The 23,220-nt window shown below is 41.3% G+C and overlaps 1 protein-coding gene across 1 annotated transcript in view; it reads left to right on the top strand.

Moving 5' to 3' along the window:
• The window catches only part of SRPK1 (SRSF protein kinase 1), a 68,313-nt gene that overhangs the window by 29,260 nt on the left and 15,833 nt on the right, over positions 1-23,220 (top strand). Inside the window, 11 exon segments of the mRNA XM_062186017.1 lie at positions 1,030-1,148; positions 1,945-2,053; positions 4,690-4,777; positions 5,328-5,415; positions 13,835-13,941; positions 15,145-15,310; positions 16,969-16,994; positions 17,424-17,637; positions 17,998-18,426; positions 18,810-18,910; positions 21,123-21,230. Coding sequence (XP_062042001.1) covers positions 1,030-1,148; positions 1,945-2,053; positions 4,690-4,777; positions 5,328-5,415; positions 13,835-13,941; positions 15,145-15,310; positions 16,969-16,994; positions 17,424-17,637; positions 17,998-18,426; positions 18,810-18,910; positions 21,123-21,230 — 1,555 coding nt within the window.

Raw genomic sequence — 23,220 nt, 5'->3', positions numbered from 1 at the left:
AACTTGTGATGATGTGTTCATTTTTTATAAAATGACACACAGTGTACAAAACTTGATAACGTGATGGTGAAAGGAATCGATAACATTGTAAAATGGGGTAGGTTGTTGTGTTGTGTTTTTTTTTTTTTTTTTTTTTTTTATTAAAGGTACCTTGTTTTTAAAAGAGCAGTTCAGTTGAGAGCTGAAGAGCCCCAGATATAATGAGTCATTATGCTCTAGCAATGTTGCATGGCTCGTGGAGATAGTGTTTTTACCTGTCAGATAACCAAGCTTTCTATGCTGGGGCTGATGGGGATGGAGCTTACTGCAACCCTTTTGGAAAACTATCATACTACACGACAGTCCTTAAAAGCATTCCTGACCACGGATTGGAGGGAAATAGTCTAAAATGTTAATAATTCTCCAGATTGAGGTGTCTGAAAATGAATGTTTTCTAAGTTTTCGACAGTTAACATTTTTATAGATGGGGAATGTCTCAGTATCTAGTAGTTAACTTCGGGGGAGTAATTCTAAATACAGAATAAATATTACTAAAAATACTTGACAGCTTTATTTTACTGGTGAAATCTATGTGTTACATGTCCAGCTGCGCAGAATGTGCCAAAGTTGTGATAATTCTAAAGGAAACATTGAGATTCAAGAGACTGCATAGAAACAGTATAACTGGAAAAACAGGAAACAACGATTTTTTTAAAACACTCTGTGATTACAGATGAATATTTTCATGAGGATACAACAAAATAGTAGAAGAAATTCCAGTAGCTTTCTCAGTGACTTTTTTGAGACTAGTGTCTTCCTTTTTTTTTTTTTTTTTTGACAGGCAGAGGATTAGCTTAGTGAGCTGCAGCGCCGGCCAACTAGTGTCTTCCTAACATGAGATTAGGCTATAACTAATATTTTCCTAGGCTGCCACTTGGTAATATTCTGCTTACATGGCTGAAAGTTTAGTGAGGGAAAATTTTGATGACATTTTCTAAAAACTATTTTCTTCTGTTCATATGGAATGAACATGTTTGTATCATTTCTTAGATCTGAAACTCAGCACCGAGGTTCTGCTCCCCACTCTGAGAGTGACCTACCAGAGCAGGAAGAGGAGATTCTGGGATCTGATGATGATGAGCAGGAAGATCCCAATGATTACTGTAAAGGTAATTCCATAAGGAGGTACTACGGCGTCAACTGTTTGTGCTTCCTCATTTGGATATTTGGTCTGTCGAGCATACGTGAGAAAACAACCTGAGGCTGCAACTATAATTATATGTTTAGTTTATAGATTATAGAGGAACAAGAATATTGTGACACATAAATTTGTTTTTATTTGAGGATGAGGTTGTTCTGCAGGGTATCACATGTTTAAATCATTATTCTTATTCACTGGAATTTTTTTTGTAACAGGAGCTCAGTAATACCGAGTGGCTGATTTGACTGTTAAGATTTTGTTCTGTTGGCAGACGCCGCGGCTCAATAGTGTAATCCTCCGCCTGCGGCACCGGCACACCAAGTTCTAGTCCCAGTCGGGGCGCCGAATTCTGTCCTGGTTGCCCCTCTTCCAGGCCAGCTCTCTGCTATGGCCCAGGAGGGCAGTGGAGGATGGCCCAAGTGCTTGGGCCCTGCACCTGCATGGGAGACCAGGAGAAGCACCTGGCTCCTGCCTTTGGATCAGCACGGTGCGCCGGCCGCAGCACGCCGGCAGCGGCGGCCATTGGAGGGTGAACCAACGGCAAAAAGAAAGACCTTTCTCTCTGTGTCTCTCTCTCTCACTATCCACTCTGCCTGTCAAAAAAAAAAAAAAAAAAAAGTTTTTTTTTCTGTTAAATTGTACAGAAACTTTATTTGATAAAAGTTGTATAGATGCTGAAAAATGGCTGTGAGGTACTTCTTACTATTTGTAATTGTTTCTCATCTTGGTTTTTTTTTTATTATATCCTCTGTTGTTTCTTCCAGGAGGTTATCATCTTGTGAAAATCGGCGATCTATTCAATGGGAGATACCATGTGATCCGAAAGCTGGGCTGGGGTCACTTTTCTACAGTGTGGTTATCATGGGATATTCAGTAAGTTTCAGTGGTCCTGTAAAAGAATCAGTGAGATGACATGTATGTTTTCATCTGATTTTTCCAAGGATGATTCAGGCTTCAGTCTTATCTCTATGCTGATTTCCTGATCAGCATTTTGTTGTTGCTAATATCATCTTTATGATTTTGGACAAATCACTTTCCTCTCATGAAGAATCAGTAATATATCTCTGCCTCTCTGCCTTAGAGACAAAAGGTTGATTAGTGTCAGTAAAGCAGTTGTAGCTCTCAAATTCAAAGTTATTTTAAATAAGTGTCTTCTCATTGGAGCAGGGTTAAATTTTTAGATAATGGTCAAGGGGTGGGGAACCTTTTTTCTGCCAAGGACCATTTAGATATTTATTACATCATTAGCAGGCATACAAGATTATCAACTTAAAAGTTAGCCAACTACAAATTTTATTTTTTTATTTGAAAGTCAGTTACACAGAGGAAGAGACAGAGAAAGATCTTTCATCTGATGGTTTACTCCCCAAATGGCTGCAATGGCTGGGGCTAAGCCAGGCCAAAGCCAGGAGTCAGGATCTTCTTCTGGATCTCCCATGTGGGTGCAGGGGCCCAAGCACTTGGGCCATCCTCCACTACTTTCCCAGGCACATTATCAGGGAGATGATTTGGAAATGGAACAGCCAGATCTCAAACCAGTGCCCATATTGGATGCTGGCGTTGGATGCGGCGGCCTTACCCACTACGCCACAGTACTGGCCCCCTGCTACAGATTTACTGAATTTTGAGTATTTAAAAGTATATTATCAGGGCCAGTTCTGTAGTATAGCAGGTTAATCCTCTGCTTGTGGCGTCGGCATCTCAGATGGGCGCCAGTTCTAATCCCGGCTGCCCCTCTTCCGATCCAGCTCTCTGCTGTGGCCTGGGAAAGCAGTAGAAGATGGCCCAAGCACTTGGGCCCTGTACCCATGTGGGAGACCTGGAAGAAGCTCATAGCTCCTGGCTTTGTATCGGCACAGCTCTGGCCATTGCAGTCATTTGGGGAGTGAAGCAGCGGATGGAAGACCTCTCTCTCTGTCTCTGCCTCTCTGTAGCTCTGCCTTTCAAATAAATAAATAAATCTTTAAAAAAAAAAAAAAAAAAAGTTGGCCGGCACCGTGGCTTAACAGGCTAATCCTCCGCCTTGCAGCGCCGGCACACCGGGTTCTAGTCCTGGTTGGGGCGCCGGATTCTGTCCCGGCTGCCCCTCTTCCAGGCCAGCTCTCTGCTGTGGCCAAGGAGTGCAGTGGAGGATGGCCCAAGTGCTTGGGCCCTGCACCCATATGGGAGACCAGGAGAAGCACCTGGCTCCTGGCTTCGGATCAGCGAGATGTGCTGGCCGCGGCGGCCGTTGGAGGGTGAACCAACGGCAAAAAGGAAGACCTTTCTCTCTGTCTCTCTCTCTCTCACTATCCACTCTGCCTGTCAAAAAAAAAAAAAAAAAAGTAATGTCTTTGATGAGACAGTGATTGCTATTTATGTACTTTTTTGTTATTGGAGTTTTTATGATATTCCTCATTTTCTTTTCATGCAGATACTTCTGTCTTCTTATAACAAAGTATTTACTTTTTAACTTTGCCTAAAAGATACAGAGAATGCTTCTGATCTGGTGGGATTTTCCCTCTTAATTTATCCCCATTTCTTGGTTTTACTTGTTTCAGGAAGATGTTCCGAAGTTGGATTTTTTTTTTTTTTTTTTTTTTTTTTTTTGACAGGCAGAGTGGACAGTGAGAGAGAGATAGAGAGAAAGGTCTTCCTTTTTGCCGTTGGTTCAACCTCCAATGGCCGCCGCGGTAGGCGCGCGCGCTGTTCCTATGGCAGGAGCCAGGTGCTTCTCCTGGTCTCCCATGGGGTGCAGGGCCCAAAGACTTGGGCCATCCTCCACTGCACTCCCTGGCCACAGCAGAGAGCTGGCCTGGAAGAGGGGCAACCGGGACAGGATCGGTGCCCCGACCGGGACTAGAACCCGGTGTGCCGGCGCCGCAAGGCAGAGGATTAGCCTAGTGAGCCACAGCGCTGGCCAGAAGTTGGATTTTTAACTTACAGGAAATGTTTAATGACTGAGATTATCTGAAAATAGATTTTCTGACTCTAAATGAGGTCTGGCCAATTAGTGCCACTAAAAGATACAACAGATCGATAGACATACCTCGTGTTTGACTCTAGGCAAACATCACATCAGTATTTGTACTCTGTCTCCTCACAGTTACGGTTTAGTGTTAGCTTCCTGGGGCAGACATTTAGTGCAGTGGTTAACAACCACTTGGGATGCCCATGTGCCTTACCAGGGCCTGGGTTAGAGTCCGGCTCTGCTCTCGGTTCCAGCTGCCTGCTGATGTAGACCATGGAGGTTAGGAGGGAGACAGCAGTGAGGGCTCAAATAATTGGGTCCCTGTCACCACATGGGAGACCTGGATTGAGTTCCTGGCACTCAGGTTTATCCTGGTCCAGCTCCAGCTGTTGTAGGCATTTAAGGGAGTCAGCCAGTAGATTGGATTCTCTATCTCTTTTGCCTTTCTGTCTCTCCCCCTTTTTTAAATAAATCTTCTTTGAAAAGCATTTTTTAAAAAAGCTTTAAAAAAAAAAAGAGTGGGATATTTCATCTTAATTGCCTCTGTTTTGTTTCTTAGGGGGAAGAAGTTTGTGGCAATGAAAGTTGTTAAAAGTGCTGAACATTATACTGAAACGGCACTAGATGAAATCCGGTTGCTGAAATCAGTGAGTATTAGATCATATATGTGAAGTGCAAAGCATTATAAAGTCTTACTGAATTAAGACACAAGTGGTAGACTCTTTAGCATGCCTAATTTTACTATAAAATTGCTACATCCTTAAAGAGATGGAGGAAGATGATGCTATTTACACTTTTCTGTGCATGTGGAGGGGAAGTGGTGGTATTTGGTTTGATTAGAATTCTTCCTAAACAATACTTTCAATACTTTCAAAATACTTTGAAATAAAAATATTCATTGAATATGTTTTTATGTACCAGGTAGCACTGTCATAAATGTTTTTCTCTCTTATTATGATTAAAAGGAACAATGTTTGAGTAAATATATCTTTTACAGTGTGATTAGGTCAACAGTTGATCCCTTGATTCCTCATAACCTGGAAACCAATAGTCAGTTTGGAGGCCACATTTTGAGCAACAAAATGGTTGAATTAGAAACATAGTCTGGAGTTGATTTGTTGCAGGTGTTGCTGCCCAAACTCTTGGTTTATTTCTTTACTCTCCTTTTGACTAAATGCTGCCTCTTCCCCACTACAGGTTCGCAATTCGGACCCTAATGATCCCAACAGAGAAATGGTTGTTCAGCTGCTAGATGACTTTAAAATATCAGGAGTTAATGGAACTCGTATCCTTTTTTAAGAACCTATTCTTAATAAATTGTGAAATAACTATCCCTAAGAAAGGAACAAGATTTGTGTAAGTAGCGAAGATGTCTTTTCTCAAGGCAAACTACAGTAAAGCTACCTTTCACTGTATACTTAGAAACACGCATCTGAATTGTGTCTGTTTCTAGGGATCATCTTTTCAGGATATTGCTTCTGGTCGTCGTCCCCCCCCCCCCCCCCCCCCGTTTCAAGCAAAGTAAACTAGCATGAAAAGAAATATTTTAAGTGAATAACCTTGTATTACTAAATAAAGGTTCTATAAGCTTTATCAAGTTGGCACAGACGTTTTTTTAAAACAGATTTATTTTATTTATTTGAAAGAGTTACAGAGAGAGGTAGAGACAGAGAGAGAGGTCTTCTATCTGCTGGTTTACTCCCTAAATGGCCACGGTGGCTAAAGCTGAGCCAATCTGAAGCCAGGAGCCAGAAGCTCCTTCCGGGTCTCCCACGTGGGTGCAGGGGCCCAAGGAGTTGGGCCATCTTCTACTGCTTTCCCCAGGCACATTAGCAGGGAGCTGGATCAGAAGTGGAGCAGCCAGAACTCAAACTGGCACCCATATGAGAGGCTGGTGCTGCAGGCTGGGGCTTTAACCCACTGCACCACAGTGCTGGCCACTAGGACAGACATTTTAAAGGAAGTGATTTTCTAGGAAAAATAATGAGTAAACAAGAATTTAAGGTAGATTTATTTATTACCCACCAGGCCTTACTAATTTTTTTTAAAGATTTATTTATTTATTTGAAAGTCAGAGTTACACAGAAAGAGGAGAGGCAGAGAGAGAAGTCTTTCATCCGCCAATTCACTCCCCAACTGGCCACAGCGGACAGAGCTGGGCCAATCTGAAGACAGGAGCCAGGAGCCTCTTCCAGGTCTCCCCTATGGGTGTAGGGGTTCAAGAACCTGGGCCATTCTCTATTGCTCTCCCAGGCCACAGCAGAGAGCCGGGTGGAAGTGGAACAGCCGAACTCAAACCAGCGCCCACATGGGATGCCAGCACTGTAGGCAGCGGCCCTACCCACTGTGCCACAGGGCCAGCCCCCAGGGCTCACTATTTAAGAGACTATATGTAGGTTGTGTTTAGAATTAAACAACTATGATTGTTAACATTCTATCATATTTATTTATTTGAAAGGCAGAGAGAGAGAAAAAGAGATCTATTCACTGGTTCACTCCCCCAAATGGCTACAATGGCCAGGGCTGGGTCAGGCTGAAGCCGGGAACCATCTTCCACTGCTTTCCCAGGCACATCAGGAGTGAGCTGGATCCAAAGCAGAGCGTTAGGGACAAAACCGGTGCTGTGGTAGCCAGCATTACAGGCAGCATCTTAACCCGCTGGGCCACAGTACAGGCCTCCAAAACTGACTTGTTTATGTTTTTATTTATATTTTTAGAATTTTAGAGTTAGAAGAAACCTTGGCTGATTTTCTTGACAAGTTACAATCGAAGTGATCTTCATTGAAAGGTTGCAACAGCTATGTTTATAAATGTCTAGATCTGTCAGAATAAACAGTGAAGTATTATTTTTCTCAGATTGCAAAATCTAAAATTACCAATCCAAAACTATTTTAAAATCTAAATGGAGCCAGCGCCGTGGCTCACTTGGTTAATCATCCACCTGCAGCGCCGGCATCCCGTATGGGCGCCGGGTTCTGGTCCCGGTTGCTCCTCTTCCAGGCCAGCTCTCTGCTGTGGCCAGGGAGTGCAGTGGAGGATGGCCCAAGTGCTTGGGCCCTGTACCCACATGAGAGACCAGGGGGAAGCACCTGACTCCTGGCTTCGGATCGGCGCAGTGCACCGGCCATGGTGGCCATTTGGGGGGTGAGCCAATGGAAGGAAGACCTTTCTCTCTCTCTCTCTCTCTCTCACTGTCTAACTCTGCCTGTCTAATTAAAAAAAAAAAAAAAAATCTAAGGAATGACATTTCATCTGTCATTTTACTTTCTGTGCTTTTTGTAACACATTCTTAATTGCCACTTTTTTTTTTTTTTTTTTTTTTTTTTAAGGAAAATGAGGTGCATATGACTGGTTTCATGTGGACTATGGGAAGAAATGAAGAAAGTGAGAAAAAGAACAAAGTGATAATGTGAAAAATATCAATGTGATGTTCCTTTTAAAAAAAAAAAGATTTGTTTATTTGAAAGGGGAGTTACAGAGAAGGAGAGAGATCTTCCATCTGCTGTTCACTCCCTAAATGGCCGCCTTAACAGTCAGGGTTGGGCCAGGTCAAACCCAGGAGCTGTACCCCTGGGTGCAGGGGCCAGAGCACTCGGGCCGTCTTTCACTGCTTTCCCAGACACATTGGCAAGGAGCTAGATCAGAAGTGGAGCAGCCGGGACCTGAACCAGTGACCATGTGGGATGCTGGTCTGCAGGCGGCAGCTAAACCCATTGTATCATAGCACTGGCCCTTGAAGTTAGTTCTTAGTCATTTCCTGGAGGAAATAAAAATCAAAGATCCCCAGATCTCTAAGGAAAGCTACTATATCCATCTTAAAACAGCATCATGTGTGTATGTAAAGCTTACATCGATGTCATAGTAGCCTTGTCATTTGCCACATTTCTTTATAAGTTGGAAAAGTACAAGTAAAATTATAAGATATTTTATGTTCTCAGTAATGTTGAGTATGTTTATTTAGGCCTAAGCAAGAATTTTTTTTAGATGTCTTTGTTGAAATTTCAAATTCTAAGATATTTTCCAAACATTACTAGGTGGTTTCTGTAGTTGTTCACTACTGAAGCCTTGTTTTATTCTTCCCTTGTCCTTAGCCATTTCTCTGTCTGCTCTTCCTCCTACTTATCTCCCAATTGTCATATCTCTGTTTATTTGCTATTAAAAATTGCAAAGGGTATAACTAGAAGCACAGTGATAAAGATTAAGGAGTTATATCTTGCTTCTGCCTCTATTCACTTTCATATCACAACATACCTGCACAGAGGTATGTATCGTACTTTTTTCTATGTCTGGGCATACTGCTTTTTTTCTGGATTGCTGTCCTTTCTCACATTAATGTTGGTTACTTTTGATTTCAACATAAATTGGCTAAATCTATGTCCTTCAAGGTTGAGGGAAAAGAGTGATTGAGAAGGGACAGCTGGCCTCTCTATGATATTGAAATTCATTGGCCGGCGCTGTGGCTCAATAGGCTAATCCTCCGCCTAGTGGCGCCAGCACACCAGGTTCTAGTCCCAGTTGGGGCGCTGGATTCTGTCCCGGTTGCCCCTCTTCCAGGCCAGCTCTCTGCTGTGGCCCGGGAGTGCAGTGGAGGATGGCCCAAGTGCTTGGGCCCTAAACCCCATGGGAGATCAGGGTAAGTACCTGGTTCCTGCCTTCGGATCAGTGCGGTGCACCGGCTGCAGCGCAGCGGCCATTGGAGGGTGAACCAACGGGCAAAGGAAGACCTTTCCCTCTGTCTCTCTCTCTCTCACTATCCACTCTGCCTGTCAAAAATTAAAAAAAAAGAAAAGAAATTCATTAGTGAGTCATTGGCTATCAGTATGACCACCTCTGTATTTAGGGTACTTTTTTTTTTCACTGTGTACTTTGTTTCTTGCTGATACCTCTTATTCATAATGTACCCTGCAATACAACCCTTACTCAGTTTTTTCATTCCTTTGGTGTTTCCTTTACATCAGCTCTCTGAGAGTTTTTTTTCTTTTTATGTTTCCCTTTCATTTCAGTTATCCTTTTTTTTATAGAAAGCTTTTATTTAATATAAATTTCATAAGTACAACTTATTATAGCGGTTCTGCCCTCCACCCCCAAACTGTCCCACCTCCTACTCCCTCTCCCATTCCATTCTTCATTAAGATTCATTTTTAATTATCTTTATATACAGAAGAGCAACTCTATACTGAGTAAAGATTTCAACAGTTTGCACCCACACAGACACACAAAGTATAAAGTACTGCTTGAAGACTAGTTTTACCGTTACTTCTCATAGTACAACACTTTAAGGACAGAGGTCCTACATGGGGAGCAAGTGCACAGTGACTCCTGTTGTTTATTTAACAATTGGCACTCTTATTTATTTATTTATTTATTTGTTGACAGGCAGAGTGGACAGTGAGAGACAGAGAGAAAGGTCTTCCCTTTTTTGCCATTGGTTCACCCTCCAATGCTGCTGCGGCCGGCGCATCGTGCTGATCCTAAGCCAGGAGCCAGGTGCTTCTCCTTGTCTCCCATGCAGGTGCAGGGCCCAAGCACTTGGGCCATCCTCACTGCCCTCCCGGGCCATAGCAGAGAGCTGGCCTGGAAGAGGGGCAACCGGGACAGAATCTGGCACCCTGACCAGGACTAGAACCCGGTGTGCCGGTGCCGCAGGTGGAGGATTAGCCTATTGAGCCATGGTGCCAGCACAATTGGCACTCTTATTTATGACATCAGTAATCAACCGAGGCTCTTGTAATGAGCTGCCAAGGCTATGGAAGCCTCTTGAGTCCACAAATCCGACCTTATTTAGACAGGGCCATAATCAAAGTGGAAGCTCTCTCCTCCCTTCAGAGAAAGGTACCTCCTTCTTTGATGGCTCCTTTTTTCCACCGGGATCTCACTCATAGAGATCTTTCATTTAGGTCATTTTTTGCCAGTGTTTTGGCTTTCCATGCCTGACATGCTCTCCTGGGCTTTTTTAGTCAGATCCGAATGCCTTAAGGGCTGATTCTGAGGCCAGAGTGCTGTTTAGGGCATTTGAAATTCTATGAGTCTGCTGTGTATCTTGCTTCCCATGTTGTATCCTTCTCTCCTTTTTAATTCTATCTACCTGTTATTAGCAGACATTTGGTTTTATTTATGTGATCCCTTTGACACTTAATGCTATCTTTATGATCAGTTAAGAACTTAAACTGATCATTTTAACTAGTAAGATAGCATTGGTACCTGCCAGCATAATGGGATTTGGATTCCCATAGCAAGTTTTTAGCTTCACCCTTAGGGGTAAATCCGAGGGAACGTGTGCTAAACTGTACCTCTCTTATTCCCACTCATTTTTAACAGGGATCAGTTTTTAGTTGGATTTGGTTATCCTTCTGATCTTAGAATTTTCTTTTCAGATTAATTAATTTATTTATTGAAAGGCTGAGTTACAGAGATAGTAGGCTCTATCATGCACTGGTTCATTTCCCAAATGGCCACACGTCCAGGGCTGGGCCAAGGCAAAGCCAGGAGCTTCTTATGGGTTTCCCATGTGGGTTCAGGGGCCCAAACACCTGAGCCATCTTCCTCTGCTTTCCTAGGCACAACAGCCGGAGCTGAATCAGAAGTGGTGCAGCCAAGACTCAAACTGGTGTCCATATGGGATGCCACCATCATAGCCAGTGGTTTATCCTGATATACTACAGTGACGCTCCCTGTAAATTTTCTTATGATGTCTCTGTCAGTCTTTTACTATCAAGCTATCTAGTTTTTCCATTTTGCTCCATAACCAACTGATGGGTCTTCTGTCAACCAGTTTTCCAAAGTGCTTGTATCATTTTTCACTTCCACTAGCATAGTATGCGAGTTTTAATTACACCACATTCTCAACTACATTTGATTATTTGTCTCGTTTTTTTAGATTTATTTATTTGAAAGCCAGAGTGACGAGAGAGGGAGAGAGAAATTGTCCATCCACTGACTGATTCACTCCCCAAATGTCTACAATGGTTGAGGCTGGGTCAGGGGAAAGCCAGAGCTTAGAGCTGCAACTGGTTCTCTCTCATAGGTGGCAGGGGCCCAAGTACTTGAGCCATCTTTGTGCTTGTCATCGCTGGTGATAAGTTTAACCACAGTCCCTTCCAGATTTCTCTGTTGTAAAAGTTCCTTGTTTGTTTTATAATAATTAAGCCATCAGTGGAGTGATGCTTTGGTGCTGTGACAGTCCTTTTACCCAGCAGATTAGTGTTCATTGATTCTTACTTAGTGATTGCTGTAGTGATAATAAAATGGAGATTATTACTTGGTATTCTTCTTTAGAGAAGTCACTTCCTGAGGCCAGTCCTGTGGCATAGTAGGCTAAACCTCTGCCTGCAGTGCCAGCATCCCATATGGGTGCCGGTTCATGTCCCAGCTGCTCTTCTTCCAATCCAGCTTAACCTGCTGTGCCGCAACACCTGCCTCAATCAGTTTTTCAAATGTGCAGTAAGATGTATAGCTCGGAGTCCTACCTCCCTATCTAAGTGGATCGATCTTCCTCTGATTTTCATAGGAAGAGCTCATTTGTATAGTTCTTACAGATCACAAAGTACTTCATGTGAGACTGATGCTGTGGCGTAGTAGTTTGCTGGTGGTGCTGGTATCCCCTACAGGCACTGGTTCATGTCTTGGCTGCTCCACTTCCGATCCAGCTCCCTGTTGATGTCCTGGGAAAGCAGCGGAGGATGGCCCAAGTGTATGGACCCCTGTACCCATGTGGGAGACCCAGAAGAAACCCCTGACTCCTGGCTTTGGCTTGGCTTAGCTCTAGCCTTTACAATTATTTGGGGAATGTACTAGCAGATGGAAGACCTTTCTGTCTTTCCCTTTTTCTGTCTATAACTCTACTTCTCAAATAAATAAATAAGTCACTTCCTTCCCTTCATGTCCTTCATGTTTACTTTAATAATAGTATGGATTTACTTTTTACGTTTTAATTTTAATTTTTAAAGATTTATTAATTTTATTTGAAAGTTAGAATTACAGAGAGAGGGAGAGATAGAGAAATCTTCCATTTGGTTCACTTCCCAAATGGCCACAACAGCCAGCACTGGGCCAGGAACATTAGCAGGGAGCTGGATTGGAACTGGAGCAGCTAGGACTTGAACCAACGGCCACAGGTGATACTAGAACTGCAGACAGTGGCTTAACCCATGCCACAGCACTGGCCCCTCTTTTTTATTTTTTTAAGATTTACTTATTTATTCAAAAGGGAGAGTGACAGATCTGCCATCCACTGGTTCACTTTCCAAATGCCTGGAACAGCCTGGGTTGGGCAGGCCAAAGCCAGAAGCCAGAAACTCCATCCATATCTCCTAGTAGATAACAGGGACCCAAGTATGTGGTCATCTGCTGCCTTCCCAGGTGCAGTGCATTAGCAGGAGACTGGGTCTGAAGCAGAACAATCAGGATTCCAACTGGCACTCGAGTGTAGGATGCTGGCATCACAAGCAGTAGCTGAACCTCTGCACCCCCACACTGGCCCGTCTTTCTATTTTTAATTACTATATTAACTCAAACGTCATTCTTGGTCAGTGACACCCTCTTTAAAATGGCGGCTTATATCTTTGTGACTTTTTCCCTTATTTAGTGGTACAGCATCAGCAACGTATTCCAAGCTTAGCCTTTCCAGTAGCCTTGAATTTGACCATTTTTTCCAAGGAGCCTAAGCTTTGTTTTAGTGGGGAATCCTATTTAGACCAAAATTCTGGGCAGTAGGTGATTACTATATATGTGTGCTTAAACGTTCCAATATATGTAGAGTTCCTGGGGGTAGACGACATCAACATACTGCTAAGATCCCTGCAGTGAGCCTGCACAACCAGTCAGCTTAAGACTTCCTGCTTATGGTGTGATTGGGATGTTTGTATGCAAGGAGAACACTTGGTGGCGCTAGAATCAAGATTAACTTTGTAAACTGCAGAGCATAAAGCAAGTCTGTTTGCTATTTTTACAAAATATTGGTGCTTTCATTTTTTAGGCCAAGTTTTACGTGCTGTCTTTTGTTAAGGAAGAATTTGTTTCCCTTGCTTTGAGTGTGAAGGAGTGGTGGTGGTTAGGCTGGACATTAGTTGACTTTTACCTGAAACTGATCAAGAGCCTGAGCCTAGTACTCTCATTTCTTACATGGATAGGTTTCATTTTTTTCTTTTACCGCTGAGAATTTTTTAAATTAATTAATTTATTTGAAAGGCAGAGGTACAGAGGCAGAGAGAGTGAGTCTTCTATCCGCTGGTTCACTCCTCAGTTGGCTGCAAGGGCCAGAGCTGGGCTGTTCCAAAGCCAGGAGCTGGGAGCATCCTCCTCCAGGTCTCATGCGGGTGCAGAGGCCCAAGCACTTGGGACATCTTCTGCTTTCCCAGGCCATAGCAGAGAACTGGATCGGAAGTGGAGCAGCCAGGACTTGAATTGGCACCCATATGGGATGCCAGCACTGCAGGCTGAGGCTTTTGAGAATTTCAATGTGCATGATTTTACCAGTAAGCCAGCCCCTCACAATTTTCTGTTTCATGGGTATTTTCATTAACTACAGCATTAAACTGTGGAATTTTATAATATTGACAACCATATATTTTTTTCAGTTAAGCTCCATAACTTTTTGTTATGTTTTGAGAAAAAATAATATAGAACGTTCCCCTTGGGGTGGAATCCACATCTTGTCTCGCCCTGTTGTTTGCTTGTGCCTGTTTTCCTCCTTAAAGAACTTCCAGATATCTGTATGGTGTTTGAAGTTTTAGGGCATCATCTGCTCAAGTGGATCATCAAGTCCAACTATCAGGGGCTTCCACTGCCTTGTGTCAAAAAAATTATTCAGCAAGTATGTATCTTCATCTTGGTTATATGATAGTGATGGCTTTGTATGTGTGTGTATGTATGTATATATATTTTTTTCTCAATGTGTTAAGGAGTCTCCAATTTCCAATAGAATTTTCATTTTAGAAACTAGATTTTTTTTAATTGTTAGAATTAAATATTTTATTCATCCCTGGGGGTTTATTATGTTTTATTTCTCTCTTTAAATGTGTTAGCATAACTTTTCCCCCCAGGTTCATCTGCTGTAATTGTTAGGGGTGAAGGGCTCTGTGTATGTACCTGACTTTGGAATATTGGAGCCCTTACCTATAAGTTTTGGTTGTAAATATTACTTATATTTTAACAGATTTGCTGTTAGCATCTTTTTATATAACATTCGTTGGCATTCTCTAAATAGCCTTTGATGTACATTATAGAATTTTATCATTTGGAAAGCAAAGTACTAATATTTCAAGAGGCAGATAATTTGTTTTGGGTAGCATACCTTTGAAGGAACTCCAAATTGGGAAGAAAGAGATCTGTTTTTTATCAGTGAGGAAATATGAGATAAGATACCAAAATCTCTTTTATCACCTACATTTCAACACTTTAAATTGTTTATTGTGAACATTTTTCTCAGTCTTTTAATGTCTATATTTAAAGTCTCCAAATAGAATTAGCTTTATAAAACTTGGGCAGTTCACAGTCTTTCTGGGGAAATTTCTTGGTGCTTTTTTTTTTTTTTTTTTTTTTTTTGGACAGGCAGAGTGGATAGTGAGAGAGAGACAGAGAGAAAGGTCTTCCTTTTTGCCGTTGGTTCACCCTCCAATGGCTGCTGCGGCCTGCGCATCTCGCTGATCCGAAGGCAGGAGCCAGGTGCTTCTCCTGGTCTCCCATGGGGTGCAGGGCCCAAGGACTTGGGCCATCCTCCACTGCCTTCCCAGGCCATAGCAGAGAGCTGGCCTGGAAGAGGGGCAACCGGGATAGAATCCGGCGCCCCAACCGGGACTAGAACCTGGTGTGCCGGCGCCACAAGGCGGAGGATTAGCCTGTTAAGCCACGGCGCTGGCCATTGGTGCTTTTTTTTTTTTTTTTTTTTTTAAGTGTTATTTGTAGAAAGCACTGTCATGTCTTTTTTTTTTTTTTTTTTTTAAACCCAATGTTGTGATTTCTTCCTTCTCCAGAAAGACTTGTATTTGTATTTACAGATCTGCTCTTTCCCATTCAGGTGTTACAGGGCCTGGATTATTTACACACCAAGTGCCGTATCATCCACACTGACATTAAACCAGAGAACATCTTGTTGTCAGTGAACGAGCACTACATTCGGAGACTGGCTGCAGAAGCAACAGAGTGGCAGCGATCTGGAGCGCCTCCACCTTCCGGATCAGCAGGTGTGTTTTCTTAGAAGGATTTTTGTTCTCTTTAGAAGCTAAGTGTCCATTTTTATTCTAATACCAGGGAGTTAAACACCACTCTATTATTTAACAATAAAATATTAAGAAATAGTATCAGCCTTCAAGAGACTTATTTTATTCTCATTATTACTCCCATATGGGAAGAAGGCTTGAGATTGTTGTCTTACGTAGATTTATGTTGTCTATTATAAAAGCTAATTCGTATTCTTGTTTATAAATTATTTTTCTCGTGATTTGTTGGTCATGCTTACTTCTTAACATAATCACCTCTTGCCTTAATCCCACATGCTCACCTATGGATCTGTGTTCTGCAGAGGGGAAAAATAGTATTGTTATTCAGAGCATGACTGGTTTGAATCTTGCCTTCACTGTTGTCTGGGAAACCTTGACTGAGTTCCTTGGTTTCATTTACTCGCCTGCACCAGTTATTGGGATTAAATTTCAGGTTAAAGCAGTTAGTAGTAAGCCTCAGAATTATGTTGTGTAAATAAATTATGGTTATAATTTTTTTTCCCACTTGAGGTACAAATTTTAATTTTAGTAGTTTAAACATACTTGAAGAACTTTATTATTACAAATTGAAATATCAGTTATAGACTTTTAAATTTTTTAAAAATTTTATTTGAAAGGCAGAGTTACAAAAAGAGAGAAAGAGATCTTCCATTCGCTGGTTCACTCCCCAAATGGCCCTAATGGCTAGAGCTGGAGCATACTAAAGCAAGGAGCCAGGGGCTTCTTTTGAGTTTCTCATGTAGGTGCAGGGACCCAAGGACTTGGGCCATCCTCCACTGCTATTCCCAGGCCATTAGCAGGGAGCTGAATCAGAAGTGGAGCAGCCGAGAATTGAACCAGCACTCCTATGAGATGCTGGCACTGCAGGCAGCAGCTTAACCCACTGTGCTACAGCACTGGCCCCTATAGACTTCTTTTAAAAAACAAGCTTGGAGATGAGAGAAATGGAGTTCTTTGGGTATAGTTTCAGTTTGCAAGATAAAAAATTTCTAGGAATCTGTTAAACTATTGTACAATAATGTGAACATAGTTAATGCTACTGAACCATACACTTAAGAGGCACTAAATTGTATACTACAGGTTGTTTTTTAAAACCATGATTACAATATTTTAAAAGGGAAGATTGAAGATCCCACCTAAGCTAAACTGTTTTCCATAAGATGTTATTTTATGTATCAAATTACTGTAGACCTTGATGTCACCTAGACTCCCCTTTTAAAACTGACAAGAGCCGAGAAGGAAGAATTGGAGATGAAACATGTGAGGGTAAGGAGGTGGTCGCCTGTTACTTTCTGCTGGAAGCAGAACAAGGAAATAGGGAGCAGGTGATTTCAACAGCATGTGCAGTGGAACCTAGAAGTAAGAACTTTGTACCTTTGCATAGATCAGAGCTACTGGGGAAGAATTCAATTTATTTAACTTTAAATTTGGCAACTTTTCTATGCATCCCTTAAATACAACAATAATAATGTGGTTTTCCCCAAAGTCACTTAAAAACAATAGTCTTCCCTACAATGTAGGCTATACAAGAAAGACTTATTTCTCATAGGGGAGTGATCTGAGGTTAGGTTATATTGCCTACTATATGCCAGGATTCTTACTTAGTTTTCTTTTTTTTTCAGTCAGTACTGCTCCCCAACCTAAACCAGTAAGTATAAGGTGTTTCTATGTTTAATTCTGATCTGTGGGCTGTGGGCATGGGTTCTTCTGTTTGGATGGTCATAGTTTTTTGGTTGGGAATCAAAGGGAAAAAAAAAAATCCCTGCACTTCATGATTTTCTCCAGTTTATTTCCATGCAGTCTTAAGCAGGTTTGTAATGGTGAGGCATCTATGAATCTGAATGTCTCAGTACGTTAGCACCACAGATGGCTCAGAAGGCCAAGATTGCTGTTAATTGTGTTTTTACTTGGTTTCATAACACTATCTGTATCTTTTTAAGTTAAATGAAAGCTTAAAGTTCTATGTTAGGGAAAGAGTAAAATTTAATTAGGAAGTGATTAAAATTAACAGTTATCTCCAACTAGGGGTAATGGATTAGCCACCTGAAGGCTTTATTTGTTTGTAATCTCCGCCCAGGCTGACAAAATGTCAAAGAATAAGAAGAAGAAATTGAAGAAGAAGCAGAAGCGCCAGGCAGAATTACTAGAGAAGCGAATGCAGGAAATTGAGGAAATGGAGAAAGAGTCGGGCCCTGGGCAAAAAAGACCTAACAAGCAAGAAGAATCAGAGAGTCCTGTTGAAAGACCCTTGAAAGAGAACCCACCTAATAAAATGACCCAAGAAAAACTTGGTATAAATAGAGCATCACAAAAATTACTTTATGGCACACTTTGACATTAATTTATCATTGTTATATAATTAATAGTTTTATACATACAACACATCTCTGGGGGTGTCCTTGCAAGAATACAGATTTTATCATGAATGTTAGGCAGGTAATATTCAAATGTAATTTCTAGCTTTTCTCAGGAAAAGTTTAACAATTTGGTAAGGATGAGAAGATCTTTGTCCTTCCATAGATAGGTCTTAGATATTAAGTTATGTTTTATGTCACTCGGCATGAGTTCTAGAAAATGTTTTGATCTTATAAGAGATTTTTCTGTTCTTTCCCACATACACAAAGATCCTTTTTTGTTTGTTTATTCCTTAGAAGAGTCAAGTACCATTGGCCAGGATCAAACACTTATGGAACGTGGTGTAGAGGGTGGTGCAGCAGAAATTAATTGCAATGGAGTAATTGAAATCATTAATTATACTGAGAACAGTAATAAAGAAACATTGAGGCTTAAAGAGGATCTGCATAATGCTAATGACTGTGATGTCCAAAATTTGAAGCAGGAACCTAGTTTCCTAAGCTCCCAAAATGGAGACAGCAGCACATCTCAAGAAACAGACTCTTGTACACCTGTAGCCTCTGAGGTGTCAGATACCATGCTTTGCCAGTCTTCCTCAACTGTAGATCAGTCATTCAATGAACAGGACATCAGCCAACTGCAAGAAAGTATTCGGGCAGAGATACCCTGTGATGATGAACATGATGAACAAGAGCAAGAACATAATGGACCACTGGACAACAAAGGTACCCAAGAGATAACACTCCCCCAGCATCCCTTCCCTGCACGACACATTCATGATGTCTACACTGAAAGTGCTAATGTGTTTTGACTGTAGGTTTATAGCAGGTATCCAGGTTACTTCAATGTGTAAGTGTTGCAACTGATTTTAAATTTTACTCTTGTGTACTGCGGGCACATCATTTCACTTGTCATGAGGACAAAGATTTTTGATTCTAGAAACTCAAGGTGCTGCTGTGTGCTCTTTTTAATTTAATGTAGAAAATGTATTGTAGGTTTCCAGTTGGAGACCTAACTATGCAACTCTTACCTTGGAAACCTTTATTATCTTTTGTGGATATTTCTGTGTTCATTAAATAGTTATATTGATGGTGCCTGTTGTCTGTAGGAAAATCTGCTGCTGGGAATTTTCTTGTTAATCCCCTTGAGCCAAAAAATGCAGAAAAGCTCAAAGTGAAGATTGCTGATCTTGGAAATGCATGTTGGGTGGTAAGTTGGACTTGTCTCAGTGCTATGTTTTGAAGTAACTGAGAATAAATGAGAATTTAGACCTACACTGAAATAAAAGTGCCACTTAACACTTAAAGTGTTTTTCACTTTTTCTTCTAACCTTTAATTATGGAGATATTCAAATGTATTTATGAAAGTAGAAAGAAGGTTGGAGTACAAATGATCCACCCCAGTCGTCCTCAGCATCACCCAGATTCAGTAATGTCAACTCCTGGCCTGTCTTGTTTTATCCATAGCTTCACTCACTTTCTGTTTTTTTGTTTGTTTTGTTTTGTTTTTTTATTTGAAAGGCAGAATTACACAGAGAAAGAGAGAGGGGTCTTCCATCCACTGGTTCACTCCCCAAATGGTCGCAACAGCCAGGGCTGGGCCATGCCAGAACCAGGAGCTTTCTCTGGGTTTCCCGTGTGGGTACAGGGGTCCAAGCACCCAGGCCATCCTCTCTGCTTTCTCAGGCTACCAGCAGGAAGTGGAGCAGCCAGGACTTGAATCCATGTGCATTGCCCTGCGGACAATGGCTTAACCCTGTACACCACAGCACCAGCCCTCTCACTAACTTTCATACTTTGCTGGTATACCTGGGAGGCAGCAGATGATGGCCCAAGAAATTGAGTTCCTGCTACCCATGTGAGAGACCTGGATGGAGTTCCTGGCTCCTGGCCAGCCCTAGCTGTTATGAGCATGGAAGATCTTGATCTCTCTCTTCCCCACTTTCTCTTCTACTCTGCCTTTCAAATAAATAAGTGAATACTTTTAAAAATTTACTTACATTATGGAGACTTCTTTGTCAACCAAGAATTTATGTAAGATTCCATTGATTACATACTATTCCCTGGTATACTATAATCTTTAACATGTTTTTGATAGCTCTTTGTGATGCAAATCTTTGCACATGAATCAATGCATAATCGCCCTAAGGAAATATCCTACCCATGGAATTTTGAAGTCAAAAGTTGGGTGGTTTTTTTTTAAGGGCTTTTTGATGTATAGTGCCATATTTTTCTCCTGAAAGGATATTTTAACAACTCAAAGAGGTGTTTTTCTTCTCCAGTCTTCAGGTTAAATCATAAAAATCTTACTCTAAATGACTAATTATTTTATTAATTATTATAACTTTTTACTAGATACGTAGAAGATTTGGGTTATTTTTAATGGACATCATTTTATCTGTTACATAAATCTCAGAGCCATATGCTTTGTAAACAACAAATGGTTCAGACCCCAGCAGGATCTCATTCCCAATATTCTAGAACATTGTGATAAACTGTTAGCAAAAATGAAGTCTGAACTAAGCACTAAATTGCAGGGATGTGGAACAGCTTTCCAAGTAGGTAGAATTAGTCTGCCATACTACTGTGTGGTTCAGGCCACCAGATACTTTGACTCAGATGACTGCGGTAATACTTGTAATAGACTGCTCACTTTCATCCCTTCTGTCCTTGTCCCCCCATAGATTATTGTCAACTTGTCTGTCAGAGTGATCCTTTGTAAATGGGAGTCAAGTCAGATACTCTTTACCTTGTATTGACTCCTCTCAAAATGAATGCCAAAGTTCTCATCATGGTTCATACAGCACGAAGCAGTTATTTTCTGCCTGGAACTTCCCAAAGTAGTGTGTTCAACCCACTTGCTCCTCCTCTTTAAGTTACTCTTCAGATGTCATCTTAATCAGAGAGTGCTTCCCCTGAACACCTAAATAATTTGCAAGCCTCCATTCTCCAAACACATATACTTTTATCATAGTCATTCATGTATTTTCTCACTATATCCCTCCCTCTCACCTCCTTTTATTTTCTACACAGCACTAGTCATAATCTGATAACTTGTGTTTATTTACCTAATTTCCCTCTCCTTAGAACATATATCCTTTCACAAAAACTTTTTATTCACTGCTGTATCTGTAGTACTTAGGGAAGTACCTTGCACATAGCAGGCACCAGTTGTTCCCTAGATCTGTATGTCTATGTTAAGTTTGCACTCATCCATTTACAAAGATAACTTGGACTAAAGCTGTGTGTAAGGCAGAGGGATTATTTGGAGCTAATAGCCTCAAAATGATACCTAAGAAATTGACTTAACAGCAACTTTGGGAAATTTCAGATAATTTATTTTAATCTCCATTATTAAGCAGTATTATGCCTCTTAGAGTAAATGAATTTTAAAATAACTGTTTCCTTATCCATTTACTTAGCACAAACATTTCACCGAAGACATTCAAACAAGGCAATATCGCTCCCTGGAAGTTCTAATAGGATCTGGATATAATACCCCTGCTGACATTTGGAGCACAGCGTGCATGGTAATGTTGTTCCCCTGCTGGCCTTCACGGACTACCTGATAGTTACGTACCTTGTCCTGTTTGCTAGTTTTAGTAGACCAGCAAATTATAAACAAAAAAACAACTTATAAGTAACTGATCACAGATACCTGTGTCTAGAGAAGTCTGAATTCAAAAAGTAAACATCTGGCATTCTATTTGGTGACTGCCAGATTCTTACTAAAGACAAGGAACCAACAGGTGCAGGGGTGGAGGAGACATTGGAAACAATGACTGTGAAGCATTGTTGGTTTTCACCGGAAGATGACAGGTACCCTGACTCAGCACTGATCTCTATAGACCAAGGAAACCCCTGGAAACTGCTTTAAGCTGCAAAATTCAGCAGCTCCTCACTTTGCAGCTCACAAGATAGGAAGCCAGTCATCCACAGATAGATAGGTTGCTGCTTGGTCCCTGACAATTCAAATGATCAGATCTGGTTGATAGCAAATCATTTCTCACAGATAACATCACATTGGAATGTGTTCTGTGAGTATTGTTTCCTAAAACAGAGTAAGCACCTCAAGATCCTTCCTCCTTTTATCACAATTTATAATTTATAATTGTATGTTTATTTGCTGAGGGGTTTCTCCTCCCATAGGTTTATAAGCACCGTTTTGGCAAGAATCATGTCTGTTATGTATAGTTAAGGGTCTGGTTCAGTGTGGCACACCTTGAGTGGGTGCTCGCAATTCATTTCTGATGCTACCTACCTGTAGTATAGACTTCGCAGGGTAAGAGCATAACTCCACAAGAGTGCCCTCACTTCAAACACCAACCACAAGCCCCAGGGTCTGCCAGCTGCCTACACTGCTAACTGAATGGCTACAAACTGGGGCTCCTACTTCCTCCTCAGGAAGTGTTAAAACTGCTATTATTATGAAGTTTTATTACAAAGAATACAAATCAAAGCAAAATAAATAGGGTGAGGTCTGATATGGTATTGAATGTGGAGCTTCCTTGTCCTCAGGACTCAGAATCAGTGTCCCTCCTGGTACATTGATATGTGTCACTAACCCAGGGAAGATACCCAAGCTTCAGGTGTCCAGTGTCTTGAGATCTCACTAATCAACCACGGCTGATTGAATCACTGACCATGTGGTCTACCCTCTTCCCTTCCCTGGAGCATTTAGAATGCACCAGCCCTCTTAGAGCATGGCCAGCCCCCAACTGAAACGGGGAGCCCACCATGAGTCACTTCATTAATAACAACTTAGGTGTGATCTGTGAAGCCCACAGTTCATACCAAAGCACTAAGGACTTAGAAGTTTCCTCCCAGGAAACAGAGACAACGACCAAATAGTTTCCTTTTTATTTACAACAGTGCTTAATAAATATCTGTGGGCCATCAAATAAGTGGACAGAAGATATATTATTTCTCACTGCAGATAGCATTTAGTATTCACAGGCATCTCAGAAACACTTGAGAACAGATAGTTCTGATCTATTTTAAGTCATAGATACCTTGACACCTACATTCCTGAGAAACTGTCATCAAAAGAGTAGAGTTAAAATCATGTTGTTAATGTGGCATGACTTACGAAAGTCCTTTGTCGTGGCTTATCAGTGGTCTTTGAAAGTGGAGGGCTATAAAGGTTTGATGTGACTGCATGAGATGAAAGAGAATTGGAATAAAATCTCAAACATCTTTCTTGCCACATTTCAAAGCTTTGTGTTTGGAGAGATTTTATTTGAGCTGATTTGCTATAGAAAACTCTTAAGTGGTAAAGATGCTGCTAGCTGAGAAATATAGCTAGCTTATAGAGCATCTCATTTATTAAAACATGACTTTATTGTGATGTGGTTCTTAGTAATGGGTTAGTTATTTGCTACAAGAAAATGAGGACCTTGGTTTCTTTTTCTAATTCTACATTCCAGTTTTGTCAGAGAGCAAGAGCTCCCTCCTGATAACTATTTAACATAGACAATGTCACATTTAAGAAGTGAGGGAAGCATCCCGCTCTCAGTTATG

This window comes from Lepus europaeus, chromosome 3, assembly GCF_033115175.1.
Source record: "Lepus europaeus isolate LE1 chromosome 3, mLepTim1.pri, whole genome shotgun sequence".
NCBI classification, from domain to species: Eukaryota; Metazoa; Chordata; class Mammalia; order Lagomorpha; family Leporidae; genus Lepus; species Lepus europaeus.
This window is presented reverse-complemented; position numbering and strand designations above follow the sequence as displayed.